Source organism: Gobio gobio (assembly GCF_949357685.1).
Source record: "Gobio gobio genome assembly, chromosome: 15".
NCBI classification, from domain to species: Eukaryota; Metazoa; Chordata; class Actinopteri; order Cypriniformes; family Gobionidae; genus Gobio; species Gobio gobio.
In genome coordinates this window covers 23,131,857-23,150,563 of record NC_137108.1, presented here as the reverse complement: position 1 = coordinate 23,150,563, position 18,707 = coordinate 23,131,857, and the positions used below count along the sequence as shown (strand labels likewise).

The 18,707-nt window shown below is 36.3% G+C and overlaps 2 protein-coding genes across 3 annotated transcripts in view; both read right to left on the bottom strand.

The window, feature by feature from the left end:
• Positions 1 to 11,121, bottom strand: part of ttyh1 (tweety family member 1) — a gene marked incomplete at its 3' end in the record, with an annotated part of 36,850 nt that extends 25,729 nt beyond the window's left edge. The window contains exons 1-2 of the mRNA XM_079837789.1: positions 10,463 to 11,121; positions 3,310 to 3,479 (exon numbers count right to left, since the gene is read on the bottom strand). Coding sequence (XP_079693915.1) covers positions 3,310 to 3,444 — 135 coding nt within the window. The 5' untranslated portion in view covers positions 3,445 to 3,479; positions 10,463 to 11,121. The remainder of the gene's footprint in view (positions 1 to 3,309; positions 3,480 to 10,462) is intronic.
• A 724-nt stretch (positions 11,122 to 11,845) lies between these two features.
• Positions 11,846 to 18,497, bottom strand: leng9 (leukocyte receptor cluster (LRC) member 9). Of its 2 annotated transcripts, XM_079836585.1 has the most exons (8): positions 18,398 to 18,497; positions 18,151 to 18,209; positions 17,913 to 18,004; positions 16,453 to 16,543; positions 16,116 to 16,246; positions 15,867 to 16,024; positions 15,621 to 15,789; positions 11,846 to 13,584 (listed from the first exon to the last, which is right to left on the bottom strand). In XM_079836585.1, exons 3-8 carry the CDS (start codon positions 17,977 to 17,979, stop codon positions 12,572 to 12,574), a joined length of 1,629 nt encoding a protein of 542 aa, XP_079692711.1. In that variant the 5' UTR covers positions 17,980 to 18,004; positions 18,151 to 18,209; positions 18,398 to 18,497; the 3' UTR covers positions 11,846 to 12,571. The 2 variants fall into 2 exon arrangements, with proteins under 2 accessions (XP_079692711.1, XP_079692710.1); XM_079836584.1 differs by having other exon boundaries at positions 18,151 to 18,448.
• Positions 18,498 to 18,707: the final 210 nt, after the last annotated feature.

Here is an 18,707-nt window from a genome sequence, read left to right as displayed (position 1 = left end):
TGCACACCATTCAAGTACATGCATGTACTGTATGGAAACCAGTGTGACATAAAATGGAGGATGTCTCTTTAATCTTATTGGCTAATACAGCATGGATGCTCCACTCACAGAGAGAGAAAGGGGAGGTGTAATTAAAGGCTGCTGTCAGATTCATACACACATCGTGCATTCATGTTTCATATACAATACATCTACAATCTGGTCCCAATCCATCTTCCTCAATTTCTCTTACTATCACTGTCTCCCAATGCTCTCTTTCTCCTTTCCCCATGGTTTCTCCCCATGCCTTCTCTTCCGCTCACTGTTCTCCCCCTTTCTTTCTTTTTATCCACGCCACTGGATCTCTATTAATAATCTGTGACCTACTTAAATACATTCACTGCTTTTCCCTCTGATTCTCTCTCTTGTTTTTTTTTTTATCTCTCACTCTCTCTCTCATCTTCCTTGATTTTTCCTCTCTTCTCAATTCCAACTATTACCCACAAGTATTTCGCTCTTTCATTTCTCCTCTCAACCATCTCTCTTGATCTCTCAAAGTTATTTTCTAGCACATCTTTCTCTTATTATCTGTGTCTTATCCTGTAAATCCATTCAGCCATCCAGCATAATCTGGCTTTGTCTCTTCCACCTTTATCCGTTTGTGGTGAAGCTATTTCTTTTCCTAAGAGCTGTTTAATTTCTGCGTCGATAATGTCACCAATACTGTAAAGAGATAGTTCCTCCACCATGAACTCTGAGGCTGTTAATCAATGATATATACTTCTGTTAAAGTCATCAGTTCATATTATTTTTATCTAAGTGTTTCACAGTGCAATTCCTGGTCAAGAAATACATTACCCATGATGCTGCAGAGAAATATCCACCAATCATAGAATTGCAGCAAACAAATGGCGCTAAAGGAGCTCTGCTTTGATCGCCCGCTACCATAAAGCACTGCAAATGATGTATAATCGAGGCTACATTTGTAAATGATTAATATTTGCGTGCATCTGATTATTTTGCAATCAACTTAAACTACATTGTTTCTACTTTTTAGCACTTTTTGTGGGTAATCGACCTACAATTTCAGTGATGTAGGCTACTTATAACTGCAAGTTTGCATACTTAGATTGGGATAGGAGAAAGTAATTTTAACAGAAAAGATTACACACTGGATCAAAAGCATCAAACAGCATGCATAATTTCTGTTTCAATTTAATCTCTTAATGCAGAAATGAAATATATTTATATATGCTATCAAGATTGCGTCTTAGATTTGTCTAAAATGTATAGTTAGGGTTCATATGTCACGTTAGAACTAGCGACGACAGTTTAGACTGTTTCTTAGAAGTTACTGAAGCAGCAAGGAGGCGGCTTTTATACAAGATTTCAATATACAAGATAATAATATTTAGTAACTTGTAGACAGTTACTTTCACTGTTTTTGCTCTGTTAACAAAGAAAAGCTCCAAACAAAGTCACAGCACAACACACAGTAGTTGTGTTTCATTCCTGAAAGCTGAATAATTCAGTTGAGTGAATGATTCAATGACTCATTCTTTAATATATCTTTTGAATAAATGAATCAGTGACACAATCCTAAAGTTACTTGTCACCACCTACTAGGGCTGGGATTCACCTAAATATTTCTAATTTTTACGATTTTAAAATCTTTTTTTTTTTTTTTTCAATATGATGCAAATATTAATTCAAATTAAATTGCTTTATTTTAGTCCTTGCTTATAGATGAGGTGGACAGAAGTAATCCACTTTTGTTCCAACAGAGGGGAGTTTCCCATACATTGATTTATTTGTGGTGCCTTGACACAATATCAATATTGACTGCCACAAATAGATTTAAACTGTTCTGAAAATGGTTCTGGTGGGATGGGTGGGAGAAGAGATGTATCCTTTAATAGCGATGTTTCACTCATTGATATAGTAATGAATGATTATCAGATATCAATGCTGAGAGAGATAGAGAGAGATGGAGACAGTGAAGCTGCATGATTAATCTTTAAAAGATTGTGATCCTAAATCAAACACCCACTTGATCTTATTCCTGAATTACAACAAATCGTCTGGCTATTAAAACCTTTCACAAAATCATATTCCGACATTAAAATCTGCTTTGGCTCTTCCGCTGTTCCAGAGAGAGCAATTGTCATCATTTCAACCTCATAGTATCATTATTTCTGCGATACAATAGTTAAAATTATCATAGAGGTACTGGGATAAAGGTTTATAGTTCAAATATAAACACGGCGCTACAAATAACGTATAGTTTACATAGTTTCGCCACTAGGCGACAAATGACTGTTAAAAAATGTGTTTGTCATAGAATCATTTATTCAAGAGAATGTTGTATTTGTAATGTATGATGAAATAAAACACAGAAAGATGTGATGAATTGTTTTTTTTTCAATTATAAAAATAGACTCTAGAATCCTATACATCATGTACATGTATATAAGTGAATGACTCAACTTTTCTCCATGGTCTAGTGTTAAAAAAAATAAAATCTGAAAAATCGCAAAACATTGCAATATCGAATCGCAATACTTGTAGAAACGGTATCGGCACCCAAGTATCGAATTGGGAGATAGGTGTATCGTCCCAGCCCTACCACCTACTGGTCTAAAGACAATGGTAACCTATGTATGTTATGGAGAAATCACCTGAAATCACGGACTTGGATTTAAACTCGAGAACCGGAACTAATAGTACATAAAAAATAAAAAATAAACTATTTATGAATATTTAATATGTTTAATATTTTCTAAACCAAAATGGAATGTACACACCCTCATTTAAGCCACATTCACTGCTTCATGATTCCTTTCCTAAAGTGTTAAATATATATAGTCATCATGCTTTTAGTCTCTGATAATGCAAGTATATGGTTCTTTAGCTACAGTACATTAGATAATGTGAGATATAGCTTTGAGTCAATACATCTTTAAACTGCAGACAGAAAATTGCTTTTAATGGTTTTGACTATAACACTCCAGTTTAATCTCTCTGAGAGCGTGTTAGAGTGTAAGAGTGCTGGAGAGAAGTCATGCGAGTCAACGTGTAAATATTTCTGACAGCAAGAAAAAAGACGTTTCTGGCTGTTCACACACTATATTGCATATACGTGATAACATTTTGACAAAATGAGAGGGTGCAAACAAAGGAGAAAAAATAGAAAGTGAGACAAATAAATGTGTGTCGCTCCAAGTGATGAGCGTGCCCACCACCAGCTGTCAGATGTGAAAATTGTTTCTGAGAGTGAAAAATAAGGAGAGGGCAGGGGGAAGTGAGCATGAGTGAGAGCAAGAGGGTTACCTGCTGGTACTCCCAGCTGTCTGGAGTGAACGTGCTGTCTCGGGTCTGCAGGGTTAAGTCCAGGCGAGGGATGGCATGGCATAACCGTACCCATAGCGATGGGGTGTAGTTGGGGACAGTTGCTATGGCCGCCATGACCGCAGTAAATCACCTCTGTCTTTCTCAAATGTCTGTAATGGTTGAGAAACGTATGATTATTAAAGGTGCAGTAAGTTATTTCTGAGAAACCGAGTACCACAACACACTTGTAGCCAATCAGCAGTAGGGGGTATGGATAATGGCCGAGGTGAGAGAGTGAGCGGGAGAGAGATTTGGAGAAAGACTGTAGAAAGCGAGATGTCTGAGAGACATTACAAAAGAGAAAAGGTCAAAGGAAAATCATTGGAAAAAGAAGGGTGTGGGATCTGGCAAGAGCTTTAGGACCCACGTTAACATTAGATAAGCTTTTCAGCATTGGAGAAACAAAAGCGGGAAGACCACTTAGTAATATTGGCTTTGCTATGTTTCACAGAACCTGCTATTATTGTAATGTAAGCTATAGTAACAGGACCATTTTGAGTGTCATTAGCCACGTTTACATGCGCACTTTTTTTGTCATTCCGATTAAAATCATTCCGATTGAAAGATTCAGTGGACTGTTTACATGAGACGTTATCTAAACCGATCGGTGTTTACATGTGCTGACTTTCAGTAGGAATCCTTTTGTGACATGCGCACACAGTTTGTCTGCCGCCTCAGATTCGTTACGTATCGTGGATCAATAGTTCTGTGTTGGTAACTTTTATATTTATTTATTTTTCTGTGGGCGGACATGCAGTAGTTTAACCTAATTTATGTCCTATACAATGGCTATTTCAACAGCTGTGAATGATGAATGCGGAATCAAAAATGAATTCAATTCATTTATTTTGAAAAACACAAAATTAACAATAAAATGCACTCAAATTATTAATAAAAACATAAGATATACGGTGAAACATGAATGAAGCATTCAAGACGTGCTCAGCATCATTACTAGTAGTACTAAACATATATATTTCAGATGATTAAGGAAAGATACCATAATCACAAAGGTATAAATATTAACAAAAGTAATTAAAGTAATTAAGACTGTGGGTAATGTTACTTAACCAATTTGAAGCAGTTGTTGAATTGTTTTTTTTTTTTATAGCTAACTTAACTAACGAGAAACAGAGAGCAGCTTGAATGTTCCCCGTTGAAATGGCAGCTCTCAACGGCCACCAGGACTTGTACAGTTTTATAAAAGCTATTTATTATTTGTCGTAAAGTGTAAGATTCACCTCAGAAAAATAAATTATTCTGTCAGGCGCAGTTGAAGCCTAGGACAAACGCTGTCAAGATGAGATGGTGTAGCCAGGCTATGTCTGTGTCATTATTCAAACATCATGTTCATAACATGTTACGAAATAAAAAGTTTAATACCTCAGAAAAATGAACTTTCCTCTCGTGTCAACATAAGCCTGGTGTGAGCGCGGCGCGCGCTCTTCAGTTGAGGAGGCGCGCGTTGTATATCACGTCACAGAAAGACGTGCACTCAAAGTAATCGGATCAGATCGTTTACATGGTGGAATTTTTCGTTTGATCGGTTCATGAAAAGGTAAATCCCACCCCTCTCAAACCGATTACAATTTCATTCGGTTTGGCCATTTTTATTCCGATTGAGGTGTTTATATGGAGTATTTTTATTCGGATTGGACTTTTAAACCGATTACAGTGCTCCATGTAAACGCACCTAGTGTTTGTCTGGAGCCGGTGTGCGGCTAGGGACTAAACAAACTTTTGCTTGTGTGGTTCGTTCATCATCTTCACTCAAAGCCACAATATGTAATTTTTCACCACTAGAGGTTGCTTATTCAAAACAAAGGCATATCTTGATGACACCTTGGGTACGTCTCAATCAGCTCCCTAGTTTAGTAGTCAGGGCACTGATTTACATTTTAAGGGTCTCAATCGCAGAATCCTTCCGCAGTATCCTGAAACGTTCGCTCCCTAAAATTTCCCACAATGCACCGCAAAACACAGGGTGCATCAATGCTCACTATGCTCCCTTAACGGAAGTTCTGAAGTTCTCGCGAAACTTAAATCACGTGAGCCAACTCACTACACATAACGACCAATAATGACATGCGATATGTGTTTTTAAAAATAAACACCATTATTTTATTATATTTCAGCATAAACATTCATCGTTGGACAGGTAATGAACACAATCTAGCTAACATTTATAATTGATTTAAGGCTGAAATTTTGCACGTATATGTAACAAGCAAAGTATTTATAATAATGTAATTTAAATAACATTAGGCTACAAGTAATGTCAGAAAGATCATAAATACCAGTAGTGATGTTGTTCAATGAAGACGTTGTCACGTCGCCGGAAATAGAGTCATCAGTGTCCCAATGTGTAGTGAGCCAGTGTCCTTTACTGTCCTTACTAGTGCCTGAATTTGTGTATACAATATACTGATTAACTAAGCTAGGGAACTGAATGAGACGGACCCCTTAATTTCGCAGAGTTTTTATTATGCCGCAGGAGAGCGCTTCCGCTTTTTCCGGCTTTTTTTCATGCGTATGTGGGGTAACGCATCGCTGTTTTATCATATTAGAGACAATTGAGGGTGTTGAAAGTTATGTTAATGCTACTCTGTGCGTTCGCTTGACAGCTACTATGAGACACTTGTTGCACACTGCAGAAAGCTAGATCGATATTAGGCATGGTAAAACATATTACTTGCGGTAAATAAAAAAAAAACAAGATTTAAACAGTAAGACTAACTGTGTTGAGTTATATAACAATGATACGTTTTCTGTCAATGAATGTATCTAAACAGTTGCTCACCTGTCTAATAAAACACTTCATATATTAAAGCGTCTTTGGCGTTTCCATGGTTTCTACAACATAAAATCGGAAATCAAGGGTAACACGGGTATAATATCATTGATAGGCGACGCACGGACACGGTCTGTATCCTGGTTAAAATGGCTTATTTCTCTGGATTTAAACATTCTTTGAAGTACACAAGTCAACAAAATCTAGAATATTGTTCTAGTGGTTTTTGGATATTTTAATCCAATATAAATCTTACATATTGTGCCTTTCATTTTTAGCGGCGCATTATTTTGCATTGCTTGTTTGTGCATTTTGGGGGCGGAGCAATGAAGGGAGGGGTGTGTTTGTTTGGGATGATTTCAAATATCAACAGTGTTTCTCAGAAATTGCTTACTGCACCTTTAAGAGAAAACACCAAGATTGGACTGTGAGCCAGCATCACTTAAAGAGGTGTTTTTTATTCAAACCGATTTCAACTTTTTATATATATATATATATATATATATATATATATATATATATATATATATATATATATATATATATATATATATATATATATATATGAAAGTCACATCAAAACCGTCTCAGAAATCTATTTACATGTCATAATTTATTTTGATACTTTTATGTATAGATTACATTTAAAGTTGCATAAATGTCCTAAACCCAGATTATGAAATATATCCACTATAAAAAATTATAGAGATATTTTGTATACGTTTTATTTTTATTTTTAGAAAAACTATAATAAACTGAATAAAGACTGATATAAACATACATATTTATTGAAATTTGAAATTGATTTATATATTATATTATTTACTGATTTATTTTGTTTTTTAGTGTATATATATTATGTATATTATTAAAGTCGGCATGAAATGGTTGTTGCGATAGTTTTTCTTCCCTATTGTGACGTATATCTATAAATAAGGAAAAAAAATATACAGGACTTTGTACAGGACTTTGATTTTGTCAATTGGGAATTGATTGGATGGTTGTGGTTTGCTATTGCTGTGATGTCATGTGAGTGACAGGTTTGTCCCGCCCTCATGTCAGTAAACACATTATCAAGAAGAGAAGAGATTGCTGCAAGAGGGAGGGGAAGTTAATTTAATTAAAGATTATGAATAAATGAATAAATAAAAAAAACACATGAATAAATAAAAAAAGATAATGTGCATCATTCTTAATAAACACATGTTCCATAATCAATAAGAATTGTCAATTTTGATTTAATGGTGACTTTAATTCTGTACATGATATATGTTATGTTCACCTGTATGTAAATAACTGCAGTGTGTGGACCACACTTTTTCACTCAGCATTACACTTGTGTATAAAGTTGAATGACAATAAAGAGATTTGATTGATTTATTAGATTTTTTTGGGGGGGAAAGGAGGAAAAATTATTTAAATGTCAAAAACTTCAAACAAACCAAGAAGAGGAAAGGGGAATAACATGCAGAAATAACAGGAGAAACAAGGAATAGGTTGAAAGTAGGTTAAGTACACAGACACACACACACACACACACACACACACACACACACACACACACAAATACTTTCATTACCAGGACTGAGGTCCACTGGGAAACAACATGGATTAAGTGATTAGATCATCAGTGTTAAGAGAAGAGGTTTCTAAGAGGACACTTGAGCAACCATTAGATCTTGAAAAATCATTATGGGGTTTGGAGGGGTCTACACACTGCAAAATCATACCTTATAATATTATTACTTCATCAGACATACTTAACAAAATAATTATGACCTCATCTGGGGCTAGACATTTCGAAATCTTGTCCTCAAGTTGGGACAAATCATATGACATCATCAGGGTCTTTACATGTCATTTAAATTATTACTTCATAATCCTACATGATGATGACGACGTCATCAGAATCTGTATAAAATTTCAGTATACCTCATGTATGGTCCTGATTTATGGGATCTACATGGGATCCATTGCTATAACTTTTGATTTATAATCAAATGCAATACATTCCAACACCATTATAACTTCAAGAGGGGAATATACTGCACATTTTGAAATTATTATGACCTGGCTATTTATGCACTTCTACATCACTATGACATGACGGGGCAATTTATTGTAACTTATGGACTGACTGTGAGCTTTAGAAAAAAATCTCACTAATACTCACTAATAACAGATAATTAATAGTTTGTGTAATTTCTGCACCACTATCTGCATCAAACAGAAGAAGAAAAATAATAAAAAAATTTAATATTATTGTTTCAAATCAGGTCTACTAAAACTCACTATCGTGCCTTTTGCACCACCCCATGTCATCTATTGTTTGGCCAAGTTAACCCTAAGTTGTCTAGATGTTTTGGTTAACAGAAACCTCTAAAAAAAGTCATGTCTGTGTATGTCCGTCATTTGCATTTAACCACTTAATTACGCCAAAACAGTTCACATCAATAAATTAACAATAAACTGCAGGCTCCATCACAAATAACCCTTACAATAGTGTCTGATGTGTTTTTAGTTCATAATAATGTCTGAAGGCTATACATTTACTGTTAGAGTAGACGTGCATACAGTTGGTCGAGACAATAAGCTGCTGAATTGTGGTATGGTTGGTGCAGCATTATCACAAGTGTCCTCTTCTCAAATGCAAATGGCAATAAAAGCCAAATTAATATGAAACTGTGTTATGGAATAGTTAAACATCATGCAGACTGTGACTCAGACTGGAACGCTAGCACATCTGAACATGATGCATTCTGTCAGCTTGTTATAAGGATGGTTCGCATTGCATAACGCAAAGAAAATAATGTGAGTTTGGAAATGGAGCATGGAAGAAAAATTGGTAACACTTTACAATAAGGTTGTATTAGTTAACATGAACTAACCATGAACAACACATCTGTTCAGCATTAGTTAATCTTTGTTAACGTTAGTTCATAAAAATACAGCTGTTCATGGTTTGATGTTAGTTCAGTGCATTAACTAATGTTAACAAGATTTTAATAATGCATTAGTAAATGTTGACATTAACATTAACAAAGATAAATAAATGCTTTGTAAGTGAAGTTCATTTTTAGTTCATGTTAACTAATGTAGTTAACTAATGTTAACTAATGAACCTTATTGTAAAGTGCTACCGAGAGATTTTGTGCAGAACAATAGAGGGACAAAACATCTTCCATCTTCATGCTTAACATCAATACCATTCTTTAGCTTCACTATAATTAACCACAACAGAAATATGCTAAAAAAATAAAAAAATGGTTTCCAGGATTAATAATGATGGGTTTGTCATCCAAAATAAGCCATTTTAAGCTCACTGAAAACTCATTAGATGCTTTTTTGGGAATCATTCACCTTTGGTTTAGCTCTATGACAAATATTTTCACATAGTGACACGAGTATAATAATTATATATATATATGTGTGTGTGTGTGTGTGTGTGTGTGTGTGTGTGTGTGTGTGTGTGTGTGTGTGTGTGTGTGTGTGTGTGTGTGTGTGTGTGTGTGTGTGTATTCTAAAAATGGTCCTTGTAATATTTTTCCACCAAAATTTTAATAAAAGTAGGATTTCCAAATTCTGAATGTATGGACTTCACTGCATAGTCAGTGTCATTAATTCAGTATTCTGATTTAAAAAAGCATGAATGAACTGATCATTGGTCACTAAGACTAAACCTTTAAAGTAAAACCTTTAAAAGTATTTGTTATAATATTCTCAATGTTGATCTTGTGTTTTATACACACTAAGAATGACATATTCTTTTTCTGCTTTAGAGGACATTCTTCAGTGATGCTGTGGTTCAGTAGCCTACAGATAGATGGCCCAAAGGAGGGTCAAAAGGAAGTTCATAAAGGTCACTGGGAGCCACTGTTTGTATTCGTATTCACTTGTGTTTAGTGTCAATAACTAAAGGAGCTTATTATGAAGGTATTTGTAAATATACAACAATCCACACAACATAATCAAATAGATATTGATGAAACCTTCCAAATTACCAGAAACAAAATAGGCCAGAATTGATTGATTGCACTTATGTGAGTTGACCCGGTGTGAGAGACCAATCGATGTCATTCATTCAGCTGACTTTACTTGTTTATGGAAATCATATCCAACCACACTAGCGCTTTGTCTGGGCGACAAGATACATTACGGGGATCTTTTGTTTGAATGGACTCGTGATTCACTCGCATAATAAATTAACTGTCATACATTTTCGCACAGACCAATTGACACGGCAAATTAACCGCACAACAGGCTATAAAATTTTATATCGCACATTTAAAAAGGGTTGCCCACCTTAATTTGCAGCAGCCTAATGTGGTGCTTCCACGTCTCTCACGCTCGTGTGATTTAGTTTGCGATTAGATGCTATTACTGAGACCGCTGACCGTTAAAACGGTTTGCATCCTGAGTGATGAGATCTGTTGTATTGGGCTTCAAGAGAAAACTACAGTATTTTCGGTTCCAGTAGGCGCCCAGTCTTTGTGCTCGCTGATAGATGGGAAACAGGTCTTCAGAGAGAGAGAGAGGCGAGAATCCCTGAGGGGTGTTTTAAGATAGGGATGACTCCTTCAATTCCCGACGCCTTTCCGTCAGTTTCACTCTTTATTTGAAATCCGCTGAGAACTTGAATCACCGTCAACCGTCGCGCGAAAAGACGCCCAGGCTCATTAAAAAACTTCAGAAATTCGCGTTAAAACAATCCACAACTATGTCTTCGATGTCGTTTCCAAACAAAATAAATGTTCAGTCTGCAGAAATAGCAAATCCATCACATCCAGGGCAAATGAAATCCATCCAGAGTGTGTTCGTTTAAAATTCTAGCTACTATTTTTTTTGTGGGGAAATTGTGCATTTATTTTAATTGTCCCATTTTAAAACTCACTAGTCTAATTTAAGTAAGTGAATGACAGAAAAAAAATGGTGTGGTCCTGAGGGTCCCAATGATCAGGACTGAACTTGGCTCTCTCTCTCTCCCCCCCTCTCTCTCTCTCTCTCTCTCTCTCTCACTGTGGGTGTTTGTGTGTAAGAGACAAAAAGGGATGGAGGGATTTACACATGTACTGTATTTAGAGTACACAACACATAATGACAGAGGTGTTTGATTGGGAGAAAACCACATGTACTTCATATACAGGATCTTTTGTCAAATTAAAGAGTAAAAAAAAGACAATAATGGTTTTGCAAATCCTTTCAGTTTAGCATAAACTCTCAGGGAATTCCCAAAAATGCTTATGATTATTTGATTCATTCATTTACCACAAATTAAGTAGGTGATGGCCGGTGAAAGAAAGGGTTGAAGGGAGACTCTCGGTGGCCTGGGAGGTTTAGCCGAGATAGGGGGATTTAAAAAATACAATGAAAACAACAGCTCGAGCGAGGGATGGAGAGATGGGTATTTGTGTGCCAAGAGAGTATGGGGGGGTATGTGAACGCATGAGAGGGAGGGTGGTGTTGGTTTTTCTGTGTCACTGAAAGAGAAAGCGAGTGAGGATGGGGGAAGGGTGGTATATTGAGAAGCACAAAAGGGAGGGATGGAGAGACTGCACAAGCATTCATATGTGTGCATGTATCCAGGAGGAAAGAGAAATTGATGTTATGTATGCAAGATTTCCTAACTGACAACTCACACAGAGGTGCTACTGTAACACACGCACACAAGCAAGAAAAAATATTCATACAAATTCGTAATTTCGTTTAATTTTTTCTCTGTTTTTTGTACATAATAGGTCTCAAGACATTCCAGCGGCTAAATGTGCAGATGTTCTGAGTTGTTTGTTTGATCTTGAATAATTGAGAGCTTGTGCTATAAAAACAGCTGAAATACATGGAGTATTACTTATTTATATGCAATCCACTTTCAACTCAAAAAAATTACACTCGCTCTCACGTCCAGTTCCATAAGTGATCCAAAAAAAAGTAATGTAGCAACATTCTGCAATAATTGACTGAACAGGACATGAAGAAATAGTTATAGGTGAATGCTGTATGTCTTCACCTAAGCGCAGCTTCTCAAGCAAGAGAAGGCATTGTTATATTTGTACAGAAATGTACAATAAATAAAATAAAACTCAAATAAAAGAAATGATAACATAAACAGGGTCAAATTCAAGTGTCAAAGCTTGGCCATTCAATTCAATGTAGCTTCTGCTTTGAAATAAGACTCCTGTACATAAACCAAGATACTAACAGATGACTACATTTTTTGTGTTGTCGAAATTTGATTGAGTTTATGAAGAAAGAAAGAATTGAGAAATGATTGTAAACATATTTTTTAAATGCTCAGATTCATTGTCTTTGCAACCATTACATTTAAAATAAACGGTCATGCTGTAGGAAACCTGTTTGTCTAAAATACACCAAGTATTTGATGTAGCTATTTAAAAACCATCATCTCTGACACATTTACACATTGGGCAGCTGCACAATACATACAACCTGATAGAAACCGTCCTCTGTGTCTGTGTGCCCATTCACACAAAGATAGAGTTTATTTACTTCTAGCTTGCCGAAATTCACGTCTTTGGCCAGTTTTACAGCCCCTATCCCGTCAAATATCTTGTCTGTCTTCTTATCTTGTTTGTCGGCCCAACTCACTTTGGCCAGGGTGAGATGGTACGTAGGGCATCGGGAATGGCGGTGGAGCCAGCCCTTCTCCTGGAAGGCTTCTTGGAGAGGGGAATTCAGGCTCTGGACATCCGACAGGGGTTGTGGGGTCACATGGAGAACAGTCCCATTAAAGTGCCTTAGTTTTGGGGTGAAAGACACAGATATAGGGGGTTTGTGGGAGTTCTTGACTGTGGTACGCAGGAGCTCAGCAGCAGCGATGACTTCCTCAGGGTTATTGAGAACAAGCAAAGTGAGAGTGATGTGTAAAGTTGCCGAGTCCACCCATAGCGGCTCTGACTGAGGGAGGTGGGTGAGAACCTTCCTCTTAATGCGCTGGAAGGCCAGGTGAGCAGCGGGCGAGTCTACGCGGAAGCAGATGAAGTGAGTGGGTCTGCGTGGTGGTGGACGTCTCGACTGTGGTTGTGGCAGAACGAATGATACCAGCTCTGGTTGTGGACCACTCACTCCATCCCAGCTGTCCTTCCATTCTTCCACTGTTTCATCCTGTTCTTCTTTCTGAGTGATGGATAGCTCCTCTACCAAATGATTCAAACTGAGATCTTCAGTAGCTGCCATCTTTTCTGGTGCAGATTCTTGTTGCAATAGTAAGATGTCATCACCGGTTCCTTCCTCACCATTTTCGGTAAATGAGTGATCTATGGCATCTTCCAGCTCTTGTTTATCGTTTGTTGTTGTAATTTTAGTTGCAACCTCATCCTGTTCTTCAGAAAGTTCAGTTGCTTGCTCTAGTTCATTTGAAACATCTGCAGTGTTGGTGGTCTGTTCATGTTGTCCAGTGTCAGGTGTGTCTGAGGATTGAATAATTCCAATATATTATGTTTGATTAGAGAAATAATATAATATTGTATTAAATACAAAATATTTATTACATAATATAATGAAATAATATTAAAATAATACCAAAAGAAATACATTTACAGTTCAATGGCATGATATTTTTTGTCCTATACTTATTAAAAAAAAAAAAAAAAAAAAATTTTGTATATATTTTTTGAGGCATAAAGTCCTAAAATAATAATATAGAAAAAATGTAATTCTTGAAAAGAAACCCCTTATAGAATAGTTTGGCATACTCTTGTATTATTTGACTACTTTATTATTATTTTAATTATTAATAATACTGTTATTTTTTTATTGTTTCAAACTTTTGTCTGCTGAGTCAAAGTCATGTGGTGCAATTAAAAAAACACATGGTCCAACTCCAACTAATAATCAATACATTGAGACTTTTCTTGAAAATGTTATAAAAGTTATTCATGAATACAAAGACATCTCTAAGAACTTGGCAGTGACACATGTTTTAAACTGGATTTTTTTTTAACTGGACTTTTTTCTTATTGTGGACAATACCTGCTGGACAATGCAGAACAAAATACTGGTGAATACATGTCTAGCATGAGGCTACTTCGCTAGTTGAGTCTCTACCATCCAGAGTGACTGACAGACCTGTGAGACAGTCGACATCTGTCTCTGAAATGACATCTGCCCAAGAGCCTGTTTCCCGGGACAAAATAATAGTAGGGACTTTAGGCAACAGCTGCTAATGGAACCGCAATGGCGTTCTGGCATTCTATTGCGTGACCTTAAAGTGATAGTTCACCCAAAAATGAAAATTAGCCCATGATTTACTCACCCTCAAGCCCTCCTAGGTGTATATCACATTCTTCTTTCAGACGAATACAATCTGAGTAATACTAAAAAAGTGCAAGCTAATCCAAGCATTATTACAGCAGTAATAGTTGCTCTGTTTTTGAAGTCCATAAAAAATGCATCTGTCCGTCGAATAACATGCTCCACGCGGCTCTGGGGTGTTAATAAAGGCTTTCTGAAGTGAATCGATCCATTTGTGTAAGAAAAATATCCATATTTAAAACTTTATAAACTAAAGTTCCACCCGATCGCCTTCTGTGGAAAAGTGTTGAAAGTGCCTTCTCGCAATTCAACATGCGTACGTGACATCATGACTAGCCTACCTGGTGGCGTTGGTCTTTTGAACGGCAGAGGCACTTTCAACACTTTTTCAATAAATTGAACACGGAAGGCGGTCAGCCGAAACTTTACTTTATAAAGTTTTAAATATGGATATTTTTCTTACACAAACGCATCGATTTGCTTCAGAAGGCCTTTATTAACCCCCCAGAGCCACGTGGAGCACATTATTCGACGAACAGATGCATTTTTTATGGACTTCAAAAACAGAGAAACTATAACTGCTATTATAATGCTTGGATTAGCCTGGACTTTTTTAATATAACTATATATATATATATATATATATATATATATATATATATATATATATATATATATATATATATATATATATATATATATATATATATATATATATATATATATATATATATATATATATATAATATATAAAATATATATTTAATTTGTCTGAAAGAAGAATGTCATATACACCTAGGATGACTTGAGGGTGAGTAAATCATGGGCTAATTTTCATTTTTGGATGAACTATCCCTTTAACTGCTACTTTGTGACGTTCTACTGTAACCGTCTACTATAGGAGAATCGCTGGTTTGCCATAGTTGTTAATACATGACAGATTAGATAAGTAAATGCTATGTTTTATGGCATTTTAATTTAATCAGTATATCATTTAATGCCAAAAGCAATCCTACTCTTGCTTTTTTTATGACATTTTTTGTACTTTGTCCAATGATTAAATGATCCGTTAAGCCGTCCTTTTTATTGTTGCTTAGTGATTTTTGTGTTCTTTGGCTATGGCAGTTAACAGTTTACTTCCATTCACCGTTGCCATCAGCAGCTGTTGCGTAAAGTCCCTACTGTTGCTCACCTTGCTGCTGATCCTCACCGCCAAAAGGGGGCAAAATAGTCTGCCCAGTGGAGCCGAACACCCTGTCGGTGCGACTGTCTCTATCCCAAACCCGCTGGCCTTTGTAGCTGAAGTACTGGATCCTATGACGAGGGAGAGCCAACTCCTCAGAGAAGTCACAGTCACACACCTAATGAGGAACAAATGAGTGTTAAGGCTGGTACATGCCACATGATAATGAACCGCATTAATACTGATGTAACACACCTGAGTGTCCCATGAGAAGTCAGAGAATGGGCGTTCCAGCACCCCAAGGAAGCGGTCCAGGTGACCAACTATAAAATCAGCTGGGTCCACTGAGGAGTCCCATATAATTCTGGAGATGACATCATCGGCTGTACGCATGCGTGGCTTCTTCTTACACCCTGAGACAGAAAGGCATCTATTTGTAATCATGAAGAGTGAATTTGGAAGGTAAAGTGCATCTGCACTGCATCACTAAATCTTTCATCACACCTTCCCACTCAGTCTTTATATGCTGCTTTTCAGCATTCGTCTTTTTTCCATTTTTTCGGCTCTTGCTCTGCTTTTCTGTGATGGTTGTATCATCTTCCTCTGAGTGTGTGGTTTGAGAGACGTCAAGCATACTGTGAAGTCGGGAAAAAGCAATGCATTATTTATCCACTTAGCTTCAATGAATATGCTCAAGATCTATCGAATTTTACATCTTTTATCGCAGCTTCGAGACACTGTGCCAACTGCCGTTTAAATGAAAGTATACAGATAATAAAGCATGTCTACCATTAGGTTAGTTCGCTAGTTGAATTTCTACCATCCAGAGTGATTGACAGACCTGTGAGACAGTCGACATCTGTCTCCAAAATGACATTTGCCCAAGAGGAAGTGCTGGCAAATGTCCCGGCCTGATTTTTGTTTCATCTCATCTGGTACGATGGGAAATGGAAGAAAAAGTTCAGTAAATCATTCACACAGCAACTTGAATATTCAGCAGTATGATATGAATACATTCATACACTGATAACACAAGATAAGGTTAACTATTTGACTATATGGACAATAGAAGTTAAGTTCTCCCAGAGCAGTTATGTAGTGATGTGTGAACATGAAAATGGTGGTAAACGGGCAAGTTTACACGGGACAGAATAAACGTCTGAAGCAAATGTCAGTTTCAGTGCAGCATGTTTGAACTCATGTCTTCAACTCCACCCACAAGCTACACTTTTACACACCTGTAGTGGCAAAACAAACAGACACACTAGCGTTCGAAAGTTGGGTATCAGTACGTTTTTTTTTTTTTCTGAAAGAAAGAAATTAATACCTTTATTCGGCAAGGACAAATTCTAATGATCAAATGTGAGAGTAAAGACTTTTACAATGTTACAAAAGATTGCTATTTCAAAAATTCTGTTCTTTTGTTCTTTCTATTCATCGAGGAATCTAGAAAAAAAATGTATCACAGTTTCCACAAAAATATTAAGCAGCACTAATGATGATAAGAAAAGTTTATTGAGCAGCAATTCGAATGATTTCTGAAGGGTCATGTGACACTGAAGACTGGAGTAATAATGGCTGCTGAAAATTCAGTTTGCCGTAACAGGAATTATTATGAATTATTTTAAAATAATATTTTACAATATTAAATTTTTTACTTCATTTTGGATCAAATAAATGCAGCAGTCTTGGTGAACATAAGAGACTTCTTTCAAAAACAATGATCTTATAAACCCCAAACATTTGAACGGTAGTATCTGTACAACATTTACCCGAAAGGCTGGTACAGACTACAACCTAAAACTTCCCATCTAACAACAAATGACAATTTGGGTGCCTCAACACAGCACAAATGTCCCTTTTGAAAGCTTTTGGACCAGGAGGTTTTAACTGAAAATAGCACAATAATGGCTTGTCCTTGTAAGTGCTCTTAGGTCTAGTGGTGTAGAAGCAGACCTCTCTTTGTGAAATTTATATTCTCTACCCTGCACTTATAGTTAGCCCACAGCAATTTTGTACAAAACAAACATATACTTGGCTAGAAATTATGAATAAATTAAAAAGGCTTTTCACTGCCATCTTCAGGTCATTTGCATTATAGCTTCCACCTCTCCAGTATTTGTTATAGGCAGTGACCTAAACATTTTATTATCAAAGTAGATAAATTTGTCATTTTCAGCTCATTTTGAAGTAATGTATTTAATGTATGAGAACTTTTAGATTTACAACATTTATATTTTACATTCTTAATTTCCCGATGACAATGTAACTCAGTGAAGTGTAAATAGACTTATGTCTTACCTATGTGGATTTGTCTGTCAGAATCCTCTGTGAGGTTCCCCTGAGTTCTCTCTTCCTCAAACTCCATATTTGACAGCTTCAACAGAGCTTTACTGAAACAGACATATCACGTTTACAATCATTTATAAAGCAACTTACCCCAGTACTTTTGCCATACTGTACTGTAGTCGGCAAGACAAACAATACATTATGTAAGAGAATATTTTGGCATAATAAGGGAGAGCATGAACCATCCTACCTCAAGTCACAAACAGGAAGACAACTAGGTTCGAAGTTGACTGGTCAGTGTGTGTTAACCTGTACATAATGACATCATCTGGTACAACTGACTACATTCTGCGCGAATGATTTAACCAAATAACGCCAAAACAATGTAACGTTAACTCAAAAATATATATACTTCTGAGCACACTGTTTTGTATTGTTGGTTGTAACCTTTACTGTACATTTAATAATAGGTCTTTATTATTTTCAAGTCTACTCACTGCTAGGGCAATGTCCACAAACGCCACTACCGGTTTCAGGTCTTGGGTATTGTAGTTTTCGCCAAAAGCAATGTCCGAGTCATTTCCGCGAATCGATTCTTTCGAACAGTTCTGCTCATTCAAACGCATATTAAATGCTCCATTTTCCAATAGACATATGCTATGGGGTTACGTTTCTACCACATACCCCATATATGCAGGCATATACTGCTTTGTATTCATGTTTCAGATTTTTTTTATTAATAATAAATGTATTGTAATTTGATGTGTCCCAGGTCAGTCCGTTACAGCTATGATTCCACTCATAAAA